General features: G+C 37.2%; 1 protein-coding gene and 1 non-coding gene across 2 annotated transcripts; both read right to left on the reverse strand.

Moving 5' to 3' along the window:
• Positions 1 to 584: 584 nt before the first annotated feature.
• Positions 585 to 691, reverse strand: LOC121241753. Its single transcript, XR_005935781.1, has one exon. It is a non-coding gene; the product is annotated as a small nucleolar RNA R71 (small nucleolar RNA).
• A 19987-nt stretch (positions 692 to 20678) lies between these two features.
• LOC121241149 (secoisolariciresinol dehydrogenase-like) lies at positions 20679 to 21995 on the reverse strand. The gene is made up of 3 exons (XM_041138793.1): positions 21905 to 21995; positions 21728 to 21869; positions 20679 to 21614 (listed from the first exon to the last, which is right to left on the reverse strand). The coding sequence occupies exons 2-3, from the start codon at positions 21769 to 21771 to the stop codon at positions 20816 to 20818; spliced, it is 843 nt and encodes a 280-aa protein (XP_040994727.1). The 5' UTR covers positions 21772 to 21869; positions 21905 to 21995; the 3' UTR covers positions 20679 to 20815.
• Between the last annotated feature and the right edge of the window lie 1684 nt (positions 21996 to 23679).

A 23679-nucleotide genomic window follows, 5' to 3' on the forward strand; every position in this document is an offset into this window, starting at 1 on the left:
TATTCTCATCTACTCCAAAAGCCAAGCAGATCATGAGGGACACTTAAGAGTTATGTTGCAGATATTAAGAAAGCAGCAGTTGTTCGCAAAATTCAAGAAGTGTGATTTTTGGTTGCAAGAGATTACTTTTTTGGGACATGTCGTGTCAAAAGAAGGAATTTTAGTAGACTCGATGAAAATTGAAGCGGTCGTGAAATGGGCCAAGCCAACCAATGTGAATGAAGTCAGAAGCTTTTTAGGTCTTGCAGGATATTATAGGAGGTATGTTGAGGGATTCTCCAATATCACAGCCTTGATGACTAAGATGACAAGGAAAAATGAGAAGTTTTTGTGGATAGAAGACTGCGAAAGAAGCTTTCAAGAGCTGAAGAATAGACTAGTGACAACACCTGTACTCATTATTCCCTCGGGCAATACAAGATTTGTTATTTACAGTGATTCTTCTCTTAAGGGATTGGGTTGTGTCTTGATGTAGCATGGGTTATTTACAGTGATGTTTCTTTTTGCCGCCCGGCATCTTCACCACCCGTGAGGAGTAGGCCCAAAAATTCTAAACAAAATATTTCCCTCCGACCAAGAGAGCAAAGTTAAGGAATGATATCATTACCTTCACCCAATTTGAGGGTGAATCATTATATGAGGCATGAGAGAGATACAAGGATTTATTGTGCAAGTGTCCACATCACGACCTCCCAACCTTGCTTCAAGTATAGACATTTTACAATGATTTGGGACCCACAAATAGATCTATGGTTCATGCAGCTACAAGAGGAGCATTAATGAGTAAGACCCATGAAGCTGCATATGAACTTCTGGAAAAATTGGCATCCAACAACTATCAATGGTCTAAGGAGAGAGCAGTGCCAAGAAAGACGGCTGGAGTTTTTGAACTTGATTCTATTACCACATTGGCGGCACAGATAACAAATCTATCACAACAACTAGCTAAGATGAACGTTAATGCTATTGAAACTAATGTTGTTTGGGATCATTGCGCGGGAAATCATTCAAGTGTAGATTTCCAAGTGGAGAATCTGTTTGCCCAACTGAGTTATGAACAAGCCCATTATGTGTCCAATTTTCAACTTCAAAAATAATCCTTATTCAAACACGTTCAATCCCGAATGGAGAAATCACGATGGAAGGATGGAGAGAGAGTGATCATGGCATGTGGAAGAAGATGTTACCGAGGATAAGAGAGAGCAGTGGCTTGATGGGGCGGCTGAGCAGTACAGTGGCGATGTGGAGGTGGGAGTTGGTGGCATGGGATGGTTGGTTTGTGACACTCGGTGGAAGCAATAATTTCCTCTATTTTGTGGAGTAAAAATAGAAGCCACTTGGACGTGCAATGGTAGTTTGGGCGGCGGTGGTGGAAGGCGGCAGTAGTATAGCAAGGTGGTGCAGGGTGTAGCAAGACCGAGTTGTGGCCATTTCCGTCGAGAATGATGGTTGAACGCGTGCTTGAGAAGGAAGGTTTGGCTATGGAGTGCTCTGTTTCTTGGTGCAAAGACAGAGCAGTTTCGGCTTCTTTCAGTGGTGGTCTTGTTGCTTCCAGTGGAGGCATGCAGTGGTTGGTTTTTGCTTCAAGGGGCGAGGTTACTGGACAGCTTGGGTTGTTCACACTGGTCTTATTCTGGAAGTGAGGCGTGGAGAATACTATTGAACATAAACTGGATAGTGAGGCTAGTGCTTCTGCTGGCAGCTACGTAAAAAACCATTTTCACCAAAAAATCCAAGCAATGGTAACCCTAGTTTAGAAGATGCGGTCTAACGTGTACGTGTTCTATGTATATAGGGATAGTTGTCGTGAACGTAGAGGGATAGAGATGTGCATGAGGTGGGAAGTTAGCTGTTGTGCTTGTTTCCTAGACACGTGGGGATGTGGGACTCAGTGTTGTGTTGGCCTCGTCGTGCTTGATAGAAATTTACGTAGAAGGTGTGGCTTGATTTACATCCATGGGTCTAAATATAGAAGCAGTGGTTTAAGAAATTTTATCACAAAGAGGACTCTAAAATTGTAACTTTAGTGTGCTTAAAATTGGACACATTAATAGGCTAGGACTCAATAAATAATTTAGGCCATAAATGACCAAAATAAATCTCTCATCTAAACAATATCTTTGACGTTTAGAAAACTTTTATTAGGCCAAGTTCTAAATATTCTGGCCCGACCTTGGTCCATGATTTATTATTTGGACCTTCGTCCAATCATTGAGCCCAATAAAAAATTCATACTTTGCTAAAATAAATTTTTTGACCCCGTAAGTTACTCTAAAATTACTCATTAAAACTCAAATGGACTTTTCATATATAAGTCCAAAATTATTTAACAGACTCGGGCTGGGCCCGGGTGGTACACTTTTCCCCTATTCCAAGTAAACGCCTCTGTAACGCCCCGGTCCCGCAGGATTCGAAGAGTTACTCCCTGTAACTTAAAACTCACAATTCATCAATACATTTACAGACTCCAAAATATAAAGTCATCAGAATACTACAAAAATCTCTTAATTCAATCCGCCAATTCTCAGAAATCTTCTATGAGTAATCCACTATGCTTAAATAATCATCTCACTGACACTCCATAATCCTAATCCTTAGTTGAACTATTCAAAATTATTTCAAAAAAATTATGGAGATAAGGGGTGAGTTATCAACAACTCAGTAAGCAGAAGATATATACTAGTGTGTAAACATGAGCATTTTCACAGAGTTCAGAATGCAGAAACAAAATATTTCAGTATCAATATGTAAATCTCAAAAAATACATATTGTCAAAAATCAGGGTAACTTTTCAAACATTTTATATTCAGAAACCAACTTTTCATATTCAAAGACTCATTTGGCACAACATGACTGAATATCTTCATCTTATTATATCATATTAGAGCATCATATCAGAACAGAGACCATGTTTAACCCCTGTGATAGGGTTGTGCATCCTGCGGAAAGCCAATCAGAACATAAATCACCATGTTATCAAAGCGATTGCACTCAAAACAGAAAACCACTATTATATCCCGTGGCGGGCCAGAGGTCACTATTATCTCCCGTGACAGGGTCAGAGGTCACTATTGTATCCCATGACAGAGTTAGAGGTCACTATTGTATCCCGTAACAAGGCCAAAGGTTACTATTGTATCCCGTGACAAGGCCACATATCAGAACAAAACAGAATCAGAATCACCATATCAGAATCAGAATTAGAGTCAAAACAGAATCAGAAAGTCATGCCAAAGGTTTTTTAGATGCCACATCATATCAAAATAGAGTACTGATATTCAGATCATTTCACATTTTCCAAAGCAGATTCAGAACATCTTCACGTCACATGCAAAATTTATCAAATTTTCAAATTCACTCATTTTTCTCAGTTCAATAACAGAATGCAAAAAATAAGCTCATATCTACACCAGTCATGCCAGAAAAATACCTTATTCTTATACAGAATTTTCATGCATAAGCAGAACAAATATTTAAGGTTGTTTTCAAATTGCTTTTCAAAACAAACATGTATATTTTCAAAATCAAGCTCGTTTCATTTTATTTTTATGCAAAGTCTAGTATAGGAACCCTGCTTACATTCTTCTTAGCTTATCAGAAATCCTCCACAGCAGTATTGAACGAAAATCAATCGTCACCTATAAAATAATCGCATAACTTCCATAAATTTTCACTCCACGTATTTCAATATCTAAACCTGAAATACCTGTTTTAATACCTCAAAACCTACAATTTCTATTAATTCTAAAATACCATCACTTTCTAAATTTATCATTTTTCCCACTTAAAAACTCCGACTAAAACATTAATATTAACTAATAGACTTTTGTACTATAACGTGAGACAAAACCCATATAGAATACTAAAATATTTATTGAAAACAACGTAGCCCATGGAAAAACATGTCCTACCGAAAGCACTTTGTTCAAGAAACATTTGGCTAAAAGGGTAAAACTGTAATTATCACTCAAACTATTTCCTAAAACTACAGAAGTTTACGGGAACAACTAAAATCATACTAGAAACAAGGTAGCCTCGTTGCAGTTGGAGAGTAACAAAGGACTTACCGAGAGAAGTTTCGAGTGGCGAAAAGTGGCTCGGCACGACGGCTGGGGTGGATACGCTGGCGAGCTGGCCAAGGTGAGAGAGAGAGAGAGAGTGTGATGAGCGAGAAAGAGAGAATGGAGAGTGAGAGACGCACGAGAGAGAAACAGAGAGGGAGATTACCGTGAGGCAGACCTAGGGTGACAGAAGTCTTCGCCGGCGATTTCTGTGGGGCCGCAACGTGAAGGAGCTATCGGTGGGGAGTGGTTGCAGTGGCTCAAGGTAGGAGGAAACACATCCTCTGTTTTGCGAGTGAGGAACAGAGGTTTGCAGGATGGCTATCGGTGGCTACACTGGTGGGTTCACAACTGGGTCACGGTGGTAGCGTATGGCAGCGTTGAGGAGGAGCATGCGACGACTTGACCTCCTTGGGAAGCTGCATTTTCCATGAGATGGTTGGGTAAAACCGTGAAGGTGCAGGCTAGCTTTTTGTCGTGCATGGCTGAGTCTCTTGCTGTGCGATCCGTGTGCTCGGCATCTCACGTGGTGCTACCCGTGGTGATGATCTGCCTCTACTGGCCATGGGTGGTGCACTACAGAAGTGCACGGTAGGGGGCGGAGGACGGAGATGTGAGGGCTAGGGGTAATGTGCTGAGTATGCTGACGGAAGGAGAAACATGGTGGTAGAAGTTGTGGGGGGCTGCACGATGGTGGTTTTTGTGATCAATGTAGTGGTATGTCTAGCGGCTGCTGAAAACCCTAGTGGGAAGATCACGTACATGCATGAGATATGGAAGTGAAAACTGCTTTCTCGTTGCAACGACTTGGGCTTACTGGTCCATTCCATGTATTTGGGCTCATGGGTATGATACGATAAATGGGCTGGGACCCAAAAGAAACTAAAAGACACTTAAAAATGCCAGTCCGAAAAATAGAAAAGTCCAACAAAAGAAAAAGGCACAATAAAAATAAATAAGAGCCAATTAAAAAAAACACTGCGATACAATATTAATAAAATAAAATAATTAAAGTCCAACAATAAAATTACTCATAAAAGCAAAGAGCAAATTTAAATGCAAACACTAATTAATATCAAGAAAGCACATCAAAGTAAATTTCACAACTTAAAAATAATTATAAAATAAATCCAACGAGAAATCCAATAAATTTAAGACAGGAGAACCAATATTTAAATTAAATAAAAAAACAATATTTCACTAAAAAAAGATAAATACACTAACATACGGGATTTCACAGCCTCCCATACCAAAACCCTAGTTAGGGTTTTTCCTATGCATAATGCCCTTGGTGGCCAATTTTCACTAGCTCGTGTTGGACCCCTTAGTGAGCTTTGGCACCTCTTTCTAAGATGGGCAAGGCCCTTGTTGCTTTCTAGGTTTTCTACGTGCCATAACTTAAAAGGATAACTAGGTGGGCTAAGACTAAACATAATGAAAATAATAGACGAGAACTTGACTAAGTCCGGGTTATCACACATGAAAATGCCTAATACTAGGCCTTTTGTCAGTCCATAACTCGTATGAAGTTTTAGCTACTACTTTAGTAGGTACTCAATTAAGAATGAAAACTACGATCTTTATGGCACCTCCCCGCAGTAACTCTAGTAAAAAAGAATCAGTTATCATATTCCTAACTATGTCCTTTAGGATTCAATTTCGTCTCTCAACTACACCAATTTGGTGTGGAGTCCCTAGTATGGTGTGTTGAGGAATTATGTCACATTCTTTTAAATGCCTCACAAATGACTAGGACGTTGTTTACCTAATCCATCGTACCTACCATAGTATTCACAACAACGGTCTGATCTAATGGCCTTAATTTTCTTATCAAGTTAATTTTCAACTTCATCTTTGTAAGCCCTAAATACTTCACGTACTTGTGATTTTTCATGTATACCCATGATAACAAAAGTCATCTATAAAAGTGATAAAAAATTGTTGACCATTCCAAGATGTCATAGCGAATGGACCAGAATGTCAATATGTATCACTTCTAAGATGCCTGAACTCCTATTGACACCTATTTTCCATATATTTTTTTGTTTGCATATATGCATTAAACACAGATTCTAAAATCTGAAAAATCAAGAGGACCAAGAATTTCAATTAACACTAGCATTTAAATTCTCTCTTCGAGATATATCTCAAATACTAATGCCCCGGTATAGAAAAATTATCATTCATTAATCTTTGACTTGTAGCATATTATTTACATGCAAGGTTTCAATTATGTTCAAGTGAGAGGCATGCAAGTCTAGCAAATAAAGATTATCAAAGAGAGATAGTACCAATAACACTTGAAACTCATAACAGACTAAATTTCTAGTTTCAAAAGAACAAGAATAACCAATTTTGTTAAACAAGAAACATAATTAAATTCTGTCTAAATGATGGTACGAAAAAACTCTAATCCAAATCCAAATAAAAACAAGACTCTAATTTTAAACTATAGACTTCAATTGCCTCCGCTCTAACATTATTGTCATCTCCCAAGTAAATGAACTTTTTTTAGCTCACTGGGTGTTCAACACTTAGGTACCCTACATGGTAACACTTTTGTGAATAGTAACTCATAAATCTATCCGCCAAGTTTAGGTGGCACAAATTTAGTAAAATCAACAATTGAAAAATCATATTTCTTTGCAAGACTCTTTTGATACTGGAGACAATTATTCTTCACATAACTGGTCTTGTTGCAAAAGTAACAAGTAGAAATCTTATCCTATCTCTATTGCACAATTGTATGCAAAGTCTCAGAATCCACAGTTACTTTAACTTTATTATTCCACTTTATTTTCTTACTGCCTGGATTTTCATGAGGAAAAGTTGCCAAGTGAGCACCTTCTGTTTTCTCATAAGCTACCCTCTGATTAGTAAACTTTGGAGGGCTCATCAACCCAAAGCACATAGTCCAAATCCATTTACCCAAGAACAATACTGACATGTTTTTTCCATTTTGTAAAATTGGATCTATTAAGAGCTAGAATGTAATTCAAACTGGAAGATGCATTCACTAAAAGCAAAAACAAAACTCTGAATCTTTTGGCACAACAAGGTGAAGCAGGTTTGACATGTAGATATGAGGAGAGTGGGTTACTTCCCCGTCATGTTAGGGGTATCCTTCGTATGGATAAACTGGGTCTCCCCAACATTAGAGGTTAAGATTCCCTGGGTCGCTTCTTCTTTTGGTTTGGTTTGATGTGTTTGTTGTATTTGAATATAGTTTGGGTTGGCTGGTCTTGTAACCACGGTTTTCCTCCGCCATAAGTGAGGGTTTTATTTGAATAAAATTGAAAAATAGTCACTCGTGGACAGGTGGCCCTGACTCTTGTTTAAAAATAAAAAATAAAAAACAAAACTCACAATAAACAAATATCCCATAAATGTTAATGCATTGATAATGAGAAACAAATCATAATTATCATCATGCAAGTTTTAGTCTAATGGAACAACAAAATCAATCAGACAATAAGATAAAATTAAATGAGAATTCTATCGTTTCATAAAAATAGGTTGCTATGAGATACCTATTGCATAATTGCAAGTCTTTGGACAGTAATTACAACATGCAAGTGAAGATCTCCCAATAAGGTTAGTTAGCATAAATAGTATAAAATCGGGGCCCGGCCAAATAATAGTCTTCCTTTTAGCCAAGTATTAAATAGATAGGTTGATCACAAAATTATACGACTTACATTTAACTACCTTATACTATCCTTGACCTGGTCAAGTAACAACCTTGCTTTGGACATATTGTTATTCGCATGGATATAGATGTATCTAGATGCAATCCATTGAATTTTTTTTTTCTTTTTTTAACTTATTTAGGCCAATAAGAAAATTTCCATGATAGACGTCACTTAGGCCACATATCACTATAATCTTTCTAAGCCTTAGGTATGGTTTGCCAATGAATGTCTCAAACAAAATAATTATGTGAATAAATAAAATAATATTAAATAAAATGTCTATAATAGAGATATTTAGAGAAAGGAAGAAGTTTTTTTTTTTTAAATATTATAATTTTAATCGATCGGACCAGATCAAGATCAAAGTCAAACTGGGCGACACGGTCAACTAGGCGATCAAACCCAGTTAACTAACTACTCATAATATAACTATTCATAATACCAAATGGATTGGTCAAAATGGGTTAGGGTCAACCCATGTATTCGGGTATGGGTGCGAGGCTTGATCCAGCCCAATGAACATAAATGAATTAAAGGTTGGACTCAAAATTGGATCAGACCATTGGGTCAAGCTTGCACAGCCCAAATCAAAGACTCGCAACTTGGAATTTGTTAACTACGACCCAATTTCTGCAAAACATAATAAGATGAACATTTTGAGTTATACATATTCCTTTCATGACGGGCGACTAGTTGTATTCAATCTGTTGCCCTTTAGGTGATGAACCATAATTAAATAAGATTTTTTTAACAAATATATATATATATATATATATATATATTGGTTTTATAAAATAATATTAAATATATTGCCGCAGGTCTTCAACTAGTTTTTATATAAAATTGATAATATTTATCGATCCACTCTCAATATTTATAAAAAGGATGAAGTAGGTTGTAGAGGCCACATCTAGGGACGGAGTCAGATTCTCCATCTCCGGTCTCCGACTCCAATGATAGCGGATAGGTTTATATAAAATAGCTGGATCCACTATAAAGTAGCGTATTTCTTGTCATAATATTCTTGTCGGAGCCCTTACCAACAAATAACTATATATCTAAGACCTATCATGCAAGTTGGGACAAAAGACAAGGCACTGCAGTCGTTAGCATATATATTATTTGATCTTCCCACCATTGCTTTTTTAAAGTATTCTTTATTTTAATCAACTTTTGACAGTGTTACATCTAGTTTGGTTTAGTTAAAATTAAAAATTGAATATAATATTATAAAATTATATTTTTTTAAAATTATTTTTATTTTAAAATTGAAAAAAATTAAATTTTTTATTTTATTTTATATAAAAATTTAAAATAATTATAATAATTAAATAAAATCAGATAAAATAAATTGAAAAGTTTTGACAAAACGCGTTAATTACTAAGTATGGGTAGACACAACAATTTGCCGAAAGGGACCTCTAAGCTGAAAGCTGGAAATGACGCAGTACTCACACTCAACGTACAAGAGTTCATCTTTATTATTGATTAAGAGTAATGTTATATATAGTCGTAGAGTGTATAAGTATCGTATAATATTATTTTAAAAAAGAATAAAATTTATTATTAAAAAATTAATTTTTTTTATATAAATATTATATTTATTTATTTTTTTAAGAATAATTATATGACGTTTAGGTACTCATAACTGTAAATAAAGCATGAGTACTGCAGTTTATTCTCGAACTTTTATTATTAAATAGTTACTTGTTACGAGACTCATTAATTACCCAGACGCAAATAACCAATATTAGACTACAGTTTTTGGAACAGATGATTATTTTAATTTATATCATTTCGGAGAAATTGATAGAGAAAGTGGAGATACTAATTAAAAAATAGGTGTCAAACTCCGTGGCTTCAATGCACGACAAGCCCACCTTTGTAATTAGCATATATTATGAAAATGTATTTACATTAACCCATAACCGTAGCATATTAAAAAAAGTATATATATTATAAGATGTGCTATAGTTATAGGCTGATGTATAAAAATGCTCTATTTTTATATATTTCCAGCTTTTGAATTACGCAAGTTCTTCTGCATTATTTTAACCGATTAGGAAGAGAAATACTGTAGAGAACTAAAACGCAAATGCACAAGTACGTAAGCTACCAACTGGCACAGATTCAACGCAGGATTAGGTGTGGGTGGATATCTTACCTGCATTGGCATGACGTATGCATCTTCATGTTTATCTTTATATTTTACATAATATCTCTTTAAATTAATCTATATTAAATTATACATCTTCAAAATTTTGTATAGTTATAAATGGTAGAAATACTATTCACTCTCTAAATATTATTTTATTATTTTTTATCTCTTTTATCCATTAAAATCAACTTTATGAAATTTTTATTAAAATAATTTTGATATATAAAATTTATATTAAGTAGATGATACAAAGTGTTTTTTAGTACATATTAATATTTATTGATAAACTGATCATTTTGATATATGAAATTGGTAATATTTAGATATATAAAATTGGTATTTTTGAGTACATGGTGCTAATTGTAAAATATATAAAAAAATAATAATTTTAAGAAAAAAAATAATAATATTTTATTATTATTTAGTTTAAAGATACATAATCTAATGTAAGAGTTTTTCTTGATATGCAAAATCAATATTAAAAAAATGTGATTTTGAATATATATATGGAGAAACTAATATTAATGCTCTAATAAGATATGGATCTCCAGATATTGAACTTCACCTTCAACCCCCACCATGTCGTAACTTTCTCGCCAGCTTAGCTTTCTTGTTCACCACTCCATGATTGGTTTTGGGGGAAAATTTGAATTCAATTACTGTTTCTTTTCTTTTTCTTTTTTATGAAATAAACCTCAATACTTCATTAATCAAACTTTAAGCATTACATAGTTTGTCTTTTTCCAAACAGTTTACAATAAAATCTGGAATTTCTTCAATCTATATCTTAGCTTCTACTAACTTCAAAGCTTCCTTAGCCTGTGTATGAGTTAGTGTATTTTTTTCTCTATATGCAAAATGTAAAGACCAATTTGGTCTACTTTTGAAAACTGAACGTATATCTTCAACTAAAGATCAAACACTGGACAAATCCTCCTCTTCACTGTTGACTACTGTAACAATTGCCTTGGCATCTCCTTCAAACACAGTCTTTTGAATGTTTAAATCATCACACAACTCCAAAGCCTTCCAGAGTGCATGGCATTCTGCCACTATTGGGTTCTGTACATACTTCCTCTGATCACAAACAGCCACCATTGCCTCTCCCTTATCATCTCTAATTATAATTCCCACTCACATTCTCTTTCTCTTCAAGTCTAATGATGCATCCCAATTGACCTTAATGAAATCAGCCTCTGGTTTTTGCCACTATGTCTGTTACTTACTTCATTTGATAGATGGTCACCCTTCCTCTGTACCCTTTGTAAATTCTTATACTCTTCAAGACCTTCTTTTGCTGATATAAGTATTCTTCTAGGACAAGAGAGTCTCTCCTCAAAAACACTTCCATTCCTCCTTAACCACACTCTCCTGAAAAGAACTGTCATCTCTTCAAGCTGGGACATATTCAATTTTGCCATCAACTTCTCCCACAGCTGCATAAAATCTACCTCCTTACAACTCCATTTCTGAACTCTACTCCACTCATCAGCCCAAACATTGTTTGCTGCAGTGCACTCCCAAAGAGCATGCATGACTGACTCTTCTTCTGCATAACAAATGGGGCATCTTGGATCTGGCACAACTTTCCTTCTGAATAGGTTCTTCTTGGTGGGTAGCAAATTATTACTTGCTTTCCATAAGAAGAACTTGACCACTCCTGGTACTTCAAGATCCCAAATATTCCTCCATCTCTTATCTTCCATTTCTTCCTTTGAACATGCACCTCTTCTGTTCCTCAGTCTTTCAAGTTGCAAGTAATAGGCACTACTGACAGTGAAAACACCTTTCTTTGATGGACCCGATATTATCTTGTCTTGTACATTGCCTCTGCTCAAGGGGATATTAAGAATTTGCTCAGCCTCTTCACTTGGAAAAATAGCTCTAATTCTTCCATCATCCCATTCCCTATTCTGTTTTACAATCAACTCTTCCACTTTTGAATTTTCCCTCAGTATAGAAACTGATGACTAAACTGTAAAGGATGATGGGGTTGGCAGCCATTTTGAACCCTAAATCTAATCCCATCCCCATTCTCCACCTTAAGCCCTCTTGTAGCAGATCTCTTACAGACCAAATACTCCTCCATATTAATGAAGGTTGAGAGCCAAGCTTTACCTCCATTAAATTTGAGTGCCTAAAATACTTTTCCTTAAACACCATAGATGCTAAAGATTCAGGATACTTTAGAAACCTCGATCCTTGCTTAGCTAAGAGAGCTAAATTAAAGCTCTCCAAGTCCCTATACCCCAAGCCTCCCTTCCCTTTTTACATTCCCAAGTGTTCCCATTATCTCCATTGAATACCCCCTTCCTTATGCTACTTCTGTAACGCCCCAAACCTGGGTGGCTTGGAGAATTACTACCCGTCACTTATAAACATATTTCCAAACACGACTAAAAAAAATCCCTAATAAAAGTAAACTTTATTAGCAAAACTCAAACTCACATCTTCTAAATAAACACCTCGAAAACTCCATAAAGTCATATCGTAATAGAACAAAAATAAGCTAAGGAGTCCACAATCTCCCAGTAGTCATAACAAACCAAACTGATAACTTCACAAGTCTTACTAGACCCAAGATAAAATTTAAATCTAAGAGACATTAAATCTAAAGGACATTAGAATTCATTCTTCTAACATCCTCTCATCAACTTAATCATGCTCACCAATCTAATCCCGATCCTCAGTTGGACTCTCCACATCATCTGATAATATTATGAAGATAGGAGGTGAGTTATCAACAACTTAATAAGCAGGAGACATATGCTAGCATGCAAACATGAGCATTTACAAAGTACAATATGTAGAACAAAATATTTTACAGAGTTATCATGCAGATCCAAACATGTTTTCCAAAAGTGACAGAGCGATAGTTTTAAGACAAGTGAAACTCGTAATACTTTAGCATAATATAAACTATTCTTCTCAGAGCCCCGAGTGTGCATACAGGAATGACCACAATAAAACCACTTTGTTTCTAAAATGGGTGCACTCAGAGACAGAGAAGTTGGTACCAACCCAAACAGAGAATAGCATAACAGAGCAAAGCAGAGACAGAGTCAGAGACAAAAATCAGTACACCATTCCAAAGGTTTTCAGATGTTATATCAAAATAATACAGAGTACCAAAACAGAATCAGATAGTTTACATACTGAAAACAAAAGCCAGACATATTTCTAATATAAATGCTCAATTTTTCAGATTCTCAATATCGTTTTTTTTTCAGATTTCAGAGACCACATGACAGAAATTAGCTCATGTCTATACAATGCATATTAGAAAATATTTTTTTCTTTTTCACACAGATTTTATGAATAATGCAAATAACTGACTGAGGTTGATCTTTGTTTTCCCAAGTTCCCATTACATCACAATATATGCAAGTTTTCATAAAGTCAACCTCAGTCTTATTAACTTGTATAAAATCTAGCATAAGAACCCCGCTTACCTAACTCCTGCAGTGTATTATCTATGTCTTGAATTCGACCTCTAAAAATCTCGTCACCTATTGATAGAAAATAAATATACATTGAGTGTTAAATGACAATTGACACAACTTCTATCTAAATAATTAAAACCCATAATCCCAAACCATATTATAGCAAAAACAACTCACTAAAACAACCATATGATAATCTGGACAGCCCGCGCTTCAACCCAAAATACCATATACTAATTTTGATATTGTCCTATACGCCCACCAAAACCAATGTCAACTCAAATAATCAATAAATCACACTAATTTCAGCAGCTCATAACCCCAAGCAACCACCAACAAAACACGATCAAATTACAAAGCCCCCAATTCTGATTATAACAGAAGAAATTCTCCAATGATCATAACATTAAAAGCCACTAATTTACACCATGAAAAAGTAATGTAAAACAGCACTCGGTTTCCTTACCCGTTTGATAGAGCTCGGCGTCAACACTATGGCAAGGAAATTAACCACTTCGCAGACAGGAGAGAACAAGAGAGAAGCAAGAGTGGGTGAGCATCTAAAAGCCAAACCACCAGTAGGAAGAAAATGCAGCAACACCACCTGGAAAAAACCTAATGCAGGAAACGCATTGAAACAGAGGATAAAATGAAGAAAAAATAAAATAAAAAGGAAAGGCGTTGACTTGAGAGGAAAGGGAGATACCTAAAGATGAAGGCACTGCGCAAGAGGGAGAGAAGAGACGAGTTTGAAGAGAGAAACACTAATCTGCCGTGATGGAGGAACGCGAGAGAGAGAGACGTCGACTTTGAGAGAAAAATCGAAAGTGAGGGTAGAGAAAATGGAGAAAAGTTAGGGCATGGAATTCGAACTCACGAAACAACCCAACGAAGGGAAAAGATGAAATCGGGAAGTGAATATGGGTTACGTGTGAGAGGGAAAAGAGGGAGACAGAATCGGGGGAAAAAGAGGTTGAGGAAGAAGAGAACTTACACCCAAAATGGCGCCGTTTCGCACTCCTCCAAGGAAAGGGTCTGGGCCCTCGTGCATGATTTGGGCCTCACAAAACACTGGGCCTTACAACTTCCCCCCACCAGAATCTCAAGAATAAACCATTCATATCCTTGCACAGCTTCTTGGGAAGCTTAAAAACACTCATAGTATATGTAGGGATTGAAGTACAACCTTTATAAAAACTTCTTTTCCAGCTTGTGAAAGAAAACTGTTTTTCCAGCTGGAAATCCTCTGCCAGACTCTTTCTTTTACAGCTCTAAATGTATTGTACTTAGATCTTCCTACAATAGTGGGAAGACCTAAATATTTCTCAAAACTTCCACAAGCAACAAAAGCCCCAGTCTCCATGATCCTTCTCTTATCCTCCTCCTTGGTGTTGCTACAGAAAAAAAACTGATGTCTTCCCTTTGTTAAGGAACTATCCTGGAAGCTTTTTCATATCTATTCAACAGCTCTTGAATCTTGTTCCATTCTTCCAATTTAACTCTTTCAAATAAAATATAATCATCTGCAAAGAGGAGATGATTGATACTTGTTTCCCCTCGAGTCACTTGCACACCTCTTGTAATTTTTTCTTTCTCATGAAAGTTTAACATCGAGCTGAGCCCCTCAACACAGGTGATGAAAAGGTAGGGTGACAAAGGGTCACCCTGCCTTAACCCCCTTGAGGGCTTAAAAATATGACCTACCTTTCCATTAATCAGCACTGAATAAATCATAGAACAGACACATTTCATGATGAGCTTCACCCACTTCTCACAGAAACCAAGCCTTAACATCACTACCCCAAGAACTTCCATTCCACTCGATCATAGGTCTTAGATATATCCAGCTTTATGCACATACTCCCCACCCTTCCCCTTTTCCTTGTTTTCATTGAATGTATAAACATTTCATTGCATCCCATCATGCACCCTGTGTCAAGGAAGAATCAAGTGCCATCAATTGGCCAACTCATAGCTAACGGTTGACTTGATATATGCCAGGATTTGTACAAGCTTGAATTACGGATCTGTTTTTACAAAATCTTTACTTTTACGTTGTATAGTTTTCATACATAGCATACTCTGTTTTTGTATATAAACTGTTTTTGTAAATGAATGAAATGGACATCTCATTCGCACTTTTTCTTTGCCTATTAATAAAAATGGGCATTCATCTCTGTGTCTCGTGTTTTGAAAATAAAGCACATCACCAAATGTTCCATCCTCACGGTTTAAAAAGCACGGTACCATTGGAATTAATCTATACAGATGTTTGGGGTCCCTCTCATGATATTGGTATCGATGGTTCAAAATACTACGTTATTTTTGTTGACCATTATACCAAATATATATGGGTTTATCCTATGTCACATAAATCTAGTGTTCAAACTATATTTCCTCAATTTCAAAATCTTGTGGAAAATAGATTCAATGCCAAAATCAAAAGTCTATATTCCGATAATGGCGGTGAATATATTGCTCTCAAAAATTATTTATCTGTTCACGGCATCAGTCACTATACCACTGCTCCCCACACCCCACAACAAAATGGCATTTCTGAAAGACGACATCGTCATCTTGTTGAAACCAGTCTTACACTTCTCAATGATGCCCATATGCCTCTTTCCTATTGGCCATATGCTTTTCAAGCTGATACTTATTTAATCAACCGAATGCCAACATCCACGTTGAACAATAATCAACCGAATGCCAACATCCACGTTGAACAATAAAACCCCATTTGAGATGTTGTTTCATCAGATTCCCAATTACATGAAATTGAAGCAGTTCGGGTGCCTCTGTTATCCTTTAACACAGCCCTATAATATGCATAAGCTCCAGCCCAAATTAGTGTCGTGTGTTTTCGTGGGCTACTCCCTTACCCAAAATGCATATCTTTGCCTTAAGCCCACTACCCATCAGCTTTATCACTCCCAACATGTGCTTTTTGATGAAAAAAACTTTCCCTTGGCTCCACCGAAATCAACATCCACCAGAAACTCACTCACAACACACAAGTGCAGAACGTGTCTCTGAGCCACCCACCAATATAGACTCTCCTTCACACAATATGGTCACTAGATCAATGAAGAATATTTATAAACCAAAAACATTGTTTTTGGTCACCAAACATCCCACACCCCCATCCTTGGAACCAAACACTGTGAATCAAGCCCTTTCTAACCCAAAATGGCGCGATGCTATGTCATCTAAGCTCACGGCTCTTATGCGCCATGATACTTGGCAACTTGTCCGTCCTCCTCCACGAAAATGCAATATTATGGGATGTAAATGGGTTTTTCAAGTCAAACAACTTGCTGATGGGTCAATTGATAGATTCAAAGCCAGACTAGTGGCAAAGGGCTTTAATCAAAGACCTGGGTTGGACTATACTCAGACGTTTAGTCCTGTAGTGAAACCAGTGACAATCCAAACAATGTTATCCATTGTTGTGATGCAAGGTTGGTCACTAAGACAGCTATACGTCAATAATGCTTTTCTACATGGTCATCTTATAGAATAAGTGTACATGACACAACCTCCAGGTTTTTGGGATCCATCAAAACCTGCTTATGTTTGCTATCTTAGAAAAGCAATCTATGGCCTTAAACAGGTGCCACGTGCTTGGTATCTTGCTCTCAAACAAGCTCTACTGGAATTTGGTTTTGTTAACACCAAGTCTGATTCATCATTGTTTGTGTATACTGCTGGGTCAATGATTGCTTATTTTCTAGTGTATGTTGATGACCTGATCATTACAGGCAATGACTCTGTCTTTGTTGCAAGTATCATAAAAAAACATGGGGAAAAATTCTCTCTCAAAGATTTGGAACCCTTACATTTTTTCCTTGGCATTGAGGTAATTCATATACGCAATGGTCTGTTTCTAACCTAGCATAAATACATAAGAGATCTACTGGCAAGAACAAGCATGGATGTTGCCAAGGATGTCACCACTCCACTATCAACTTCGGTTTCCTTGAAGTTGGATGATGGCTTAGTGGCTGTTGACTCTACTAAGTATTGTCGTGTCCTTGGTGCTTTACAATATCTCTCGCTTACTCAGCCTGACATCAATTTTGCAGTGAACAAAATTTCACAATTCATGCACTGTCCAACTTCAAATCAATGGACTGCCACAAAAAGGTTGCTGCGTTATCTCAAGAATACAATCTTTTACGGCATCACCATCAATAAAACCATTACTCCATCTCTTACATGTTATTCCAATGCGGATTGGGCAGGAAACTTGGATAATAGATGTAACACCCCGTATTTTAGTGTATTTTCACTGAAGGATTATTTTTATTAATTCAAAAATTTATTCTCTTGTTTTAAAATTATCAGATATTTTAAATGGGTTATTTTATGATCTTTAAATTGTGAAAATTAAATTTGATATGTTTTCTTAATATTATTTATTGTTGTACATTAAAATCGTTTTTCTTTTAAATTAATTGATTATGAGATTTAATTATTTTATTTTCATTGTATCAATACGTTTAATTTATTTTAATTGATTTGCTGTTTTAAAATCATTTTCGTTGGATCATTTTTGTGATCTAGGAGGTGAGGATTGGACCTCATTTCTTTTCCCCACTTTTATTTTTTTCTCTTTTTCTTTCATCTCTCTCTCCTTTCTCCCCCAGCTCTCCCCCGCGCGGCACCCTTCTCTCCTCTCACCCCGTGTCTGCGTCTCCCTCACCCAACCCACCGCCGTCGCGCCGCCGTGAGCGACACCGCCCAGCCCAACCTCTTCCCCACCGGTCGGCGACCCTTCTCCGTAAATCCCAGCCCCTATCACGTCGCCGTTAGCCCCCACGCACCACACCAAGCCGCGACGTTCCTTGAGCTCGCGCGCCGCTGTCGCGCCACCTCCGGTCACCATCTCTTCACCGCTTCATCATCGACCTCCTAGCAACCCAATGGACCCAACTCCAGCTCCGATTCATCACCGGTGAAGCACATCCAACCCCATTTCTGATTTGGATATTTTTGGCCTAAAACCACCCTTTGCGCCGCCACCCACGGCAAACCACCACTACCATTGGCTTCACCGACCTCTCTAGGCCCTACCCTATCAATTTCGGGTCTTAGTTTGTCCCCATTCAAAAGTAGGTATTTGAGACTCACGGCCACAGTGTATTTTACACTGTTTCGTTGCTGAGCCACCACCTTTTGCACTACCGTGATCTTTCAGAAATTATTATATAGCACTGTAAGTATTTTTCCAAATAACTATCATGATTTAAATATATTTTTGCACTAACTCATATTATTGTGATCTGGTTGGACATGCCGGACTAAGTCCAAGGAGTTCGTGGGTCGGATGGATTGTGGACGGAGTTGTTGTGTGTTTTGATTTGGATTGTTGGTTGTTGGTATGGTATTGTTCATGTATATGGCATATTACACGCATGATCATGTTTGTAAATGAAACTGGGTTTCCATGTACATACATTCATGTTCATGTATTTATTGAAAACTGGGTTTTCAGGTATTTATTTGAAAATTAGATTTTCATGTGAAATGATTTTAAGTGTGTTTGAAACGACTGGATTGACTGGTTTGAGAAAAGGGAAAAGAGACTGTAGGGATGGTGGTAAGTAGGGATGGTGGTAGAGTCCCGCCTGTGATTCCCGCCTACAGTACACGCGGTAGGGATGGTGGTTGTGTCCCGACTGTGATTCCCGCCTACAGTGCTCTAATAAGTATTCATTATGTGGAAAGGACTGTAGGGATGGCGGTAAGCAGGAATGGTGGTAGAGTCCCGTCTGTGATTCTCGCCTACGGTACACACGGTAGGGATGGTGGTAATCAGGGATGGTGGTTGTGTCCCGCCTGTGATTTCTGCCTACGGTGCACGCGGTAAGAATGGTGGTAAGCAGGGACGGTGGTAGAGTCCCGCCTGCGATTCCAGCCTACAGTGTCCGATAAATGGTTTGTTTTGTGTGAATCATTTTCTGGAAAAATGACAGACTGTTTTTGGGCCAAAATGGGATTTTGGCGTGGGTTGGAAATAATTATTTTTCTGGGAAAAATGGTATTTTATGGCTAAGTGTATTTTGTCATATGAATGCATGTTGGTTGCATTAATTTGTTTTTATCCCGAGAGTTGTTTGGTTTATACTTACATGCGGTACCATTTTGTGGTAACGCAGATTTCGATGCAGATGAGGTTGAGGGTGAGCCTGAGGATTTGGCTCTGCCCAAGGAGTGATCTGGGATCACTCGTTTTGGTTTGAGACTTGTAAAATATTTATTTTTGGATGACTGTATAATTTTTAAACCTTTTTACTGATTCTTTAAATTATATTAACAATTCTGATACTTAGTTGTATTAATTATCCGCTGCGTTATTTTTATACACTGTTGCATGTACACACACTTGGCACTATCATTGGGATGTGTGACCCTGTTGTCATCATCCCGGTATCTCAATTCTCGTATCTCCTTACATGGAAGTCGTGGGCGCCACAATAGAAGCTCTACATCAACGTATTTAATAATGCTTGGTTCAAATCCTATCTCTTGGAGTTCCAAAAAGCTACGTGCCATTGCAAGGTCATCCATGGAAGCTGAGTACTGAGCTCTAGCAACAGCAACCTCTAAATCCATGTGGATCCTCTCCCTTTTCAGTGAAATGAAGTTCTCACTTTCCAAACCACCAATGCTCTTGTGCGAGAATCTTGCTGCAACTCATCTTAGCTTCAATCCTGTCCAGCATTCAAGAATGAAGTATATTCAAATTGATTTACACTTTGTTCGAGACTTGGTTCAAAAAAATGCACTCAATGTTCGTCATGTCCATACAAATAATCAGCTTGCAGATTTACTCACAAAATCACTTTCAAGACAACGAACAGATTACCTAAGGATCAAGATCGGTTTCACTGATGGTAGCCCGTTCTTGCGGGGGCGTATCAAGGAAGAATCAAGTGCCATCAATTTGCCAACTAATAGCTAACGGCAGACTTGATATATGCCAGGATTTGTGCAAGCTTGAATTACGGATCTGTTTTTACAAAATCTTTACTTTTACATTGTATAGTTTCCATACTTAGCATACTCTGTTTTTGTATATAAACTGTTTTTGTAAATGAATGAAATGTATGAAATTCAATCAAACGCTGTGTGTCTTCTCTTTACCCTGTTCGTATCCCCTACATTAGGTTATAATGAAAAAGCCTCTTTATTAAGGGTAGAATACTCAATCCAAGGTTCAAGGTTCAGGAAGCTTCAAAGTTTTTAATTCCTTTGTTATTTGATCAAGCCGTATTTTACCATATAACATGAAGAGTCCGAGACTTCAACACCTTTTGGCTGAAAGTCAAACATTTTGTGTAATTTCATGGGACATTAATGTTTAGATTTCACCGTACAACATTACAGCTGCGACACATACGCCGAAAACAAGCTGCGTATTTGCTTGGAGAGAACATTACAATAATGCTTTGGGTCTTAGGTACTGAAGAACTTTTGTATCCTCTCTGTAAAAGCTATATTAGTGGTGCTATACCCACCATCCACGACTAGGTTGAGCCCACTAATGTACTTGGACTCCTCACTCGCCAAGAATAATGCTGCCTCTGCTACATCTCCAGCTTCCAAAACCACCCCTTTCAAATTTGCAGCTTCGCATACAATTTCTTCTAGTTTTTTCTTGTCTATTCCTGGCCTTTTGAGCACCATAGGGGTGGCCACACCAAACGGTGATATGCAATTGACTCTGATTCCGTACTGTCCCAATTCAACGCACAAATTCTTGGTTAGTCCCACTAAGGCATGCTTGGACGCCGTGTATAGGTGTGAAGTTGGCCCGTGTGTCACTGATGCAGAGCTTGAAGTGAACAAAATGGTTCCCTTTTTCTCAGGGATCATTACTTTGGCGGCATGTTTTGCCCCCAAAAGTGACCCCAAGACATTCACGCCAAAGACTTTCTTGTACTCTTCCTGATTAAGGGCAGAGATATCTGACATTGCTGGGTCAGAATAGCCTGCGTTGTTGAACATTATGTCGAGTTTCCCATGCCTCGAGACTGCAATGTCGACAGCATTCTTGACATCAGACTCGTTAGTGACATCGCAATGAACATAGGAAATGGCACCATCGGTGCTTTTATCGACGCAGACAGAGAGACCAAGCTCGTCTTGGACGTCAGCAATGATAACCTTAGCACCATGTTGAGCGAATAGCCTTGCACTGCTCTCACCAATTCCACTCGCACCTCCGGTTATCAACGCAACCTTGCCTGCTAATCTGTACAATTCAAGTGAAATATAAAGATCGATAGAGAAACGAAGAACAAATTAAAGAACGTATCAAAGTGTTTATTGTCTAAAAAAACTTCAAGGGTAGTTTCTATTGCTTACCTCTTAGCAATGGATGCTAGCAAGCTGGAAGCTGTGCTGTTCATAGTCGACTTCTTATTGTTTTTGTAATGTTGACGAATGTGACGATCAGCTACCGTATGGGAACATTATATAAGGAAACTTTGAATGCAAGTGATGCAATGTCACCTAACCTTCCATATGCTGTGTGAATCCAATATGTATAGTAAATAGATATTTGTTGCCATCACTTTGAACGTTGAATGCTTAAGTAAAGATTAATATTGCTACTCTTCATGCTTTGCTTAATATATTAATTAAAGTATGCAATATATATAAGTGGCCAACCATTTCTGCTGCCTTGGTTGGGTTACGCTATAAGATAAGTTTATTAAGCCAGCCAACAGTTTTTGACTATACCCTCAATTAGTCTTATTATTAAAGGTAATCATAGTCTTTACACTTGTCCAGAGAGTTAAAATGATTTTTTGGTGCTTATTTGGAAATAATTCATATCCTCTCAAAACTCAAAATATATATTTAGTCTTTAAATTTCCCATTATTGAACATGCTTTAAACTCATAATCACCGTCTAATTGTAGTTAAAAGGGTGGCATTGGGGTCAGCAAAACCAAATCCTTTCTTTTAACACAAATTCTGATTGCAAGTCAGCATGGAGGATTTGGGGTTTGTTTAAAATTGAAAGTCAGACTGAAAGTATTTAAAATTCCAAATTTTATACTTTTGTTTTTTTTACAAGTTAGATCAAACTATGTGAGCGGTGTGAAGGATTTGGGGTTTGCCCCTCACACCAACTTAATAACTAGTATAAAGACTTCTCTTATTTTAATCTTGATGGCTGTCAATCCCGGAAATAAGGAGGTGGCTGGATCTGAGAGATCCGAAGCCACTAATCTCAGTGGTGCTGCGCGTGACGGCAGCAGGCTCTCTCTAGCGCTATCGCGCGCGAACCACACGCACCACCACAGATAGTGAAGGTCCTATGCCGGTGTATTAACGCATCCTCTAGTTGCTACATTCCTATGTTTATGTTTTCCTTAACAAATGATCAAGATATAGTGGTCATGGAAGACTCCTACAACCAGTCCAGACAATCAAGTTGCGCACACACCATTTCACCGCGACTTTTAGTCGCAGTCTAATAGTTTGTTTATCAGACTATACAAAAACAGTTTCAAGTGGCTTCCCCTTAGTGGGAAATGGATGGGAGCCAATTTAGCCAAGTTTTGGCTCCAGATCCCTTTCTTTTTCTTATTCTAGTGGTGTTGCATTTGTTTGTTTTGGAATGATTGTTGGGAACTCCCACTCCATTGAATCTTGTATCATGTAACCACATAGTTTATCTATGAATTTGCTTCCTTAGAGAAGGATAAAAAAAAAAAAAAAAAAAAAAAAAAAAAAAAAAAAAAAAAAATCTTCCCAACATACCCGTCCAAATGGATTCCCATGTCACCGGTGATATAACCAAGGTATGGCCAACTTTGCTTTACTTACCCCCAAAACAAATCAAAAGTAAAAAGACAAGAATAAAATATTTTACCAACCAAAGCATATGTTAGATTTTGAACATGACAATGGGGGATTTTGTGAAAGGTGTAGGCCATGCATGTTTGGTTTTCCCATTTTAAGAAAATTTAGATAATTTGTGAGGAGTTTTGAGATATAGTGTTTATTGGGATATGTGAATGGAGAAAGAAAATTTTCAATAATATATTTTAAAATTATCTATTTGTACATTAGCCTTCCACATTAGCTATACTAAAATATTATTGGTGTTTAATTTTATTTTATTTTTAAATTATAGTTGACCTCATAACAAGTAGTGTATTAACATGCCGACTTGAGTGTAACAAAACTTAACCTTTTAAATATATTTTATATTGGAATTTGTGAAAGTGGATGTTAGAGTTGAAATTTTTGTTTTAATATAATTTTTAAGAGGATTTTATGTTTTCACTTTTAAAAGTTTTTTT

The sequence above is a fragment of the Juglans microcarpa x Juglans regia genome, chromosome 7S, assembly GCF_004785595.1.
Source record: "Juglans microcarpa x Juglans regia isolate MS1-56 chromosome 7S, Jm3101_v1.0, whole genome shotgun sequence".
Classification (NCBI taxonomy): domain Eukaryota; kingdom Viridiplantae; phylum Streptophyta; class Magnoliopsida; order Fagales; family Juglandaceae; genus Juglans; species Juglans microcarpa x Juglans regia.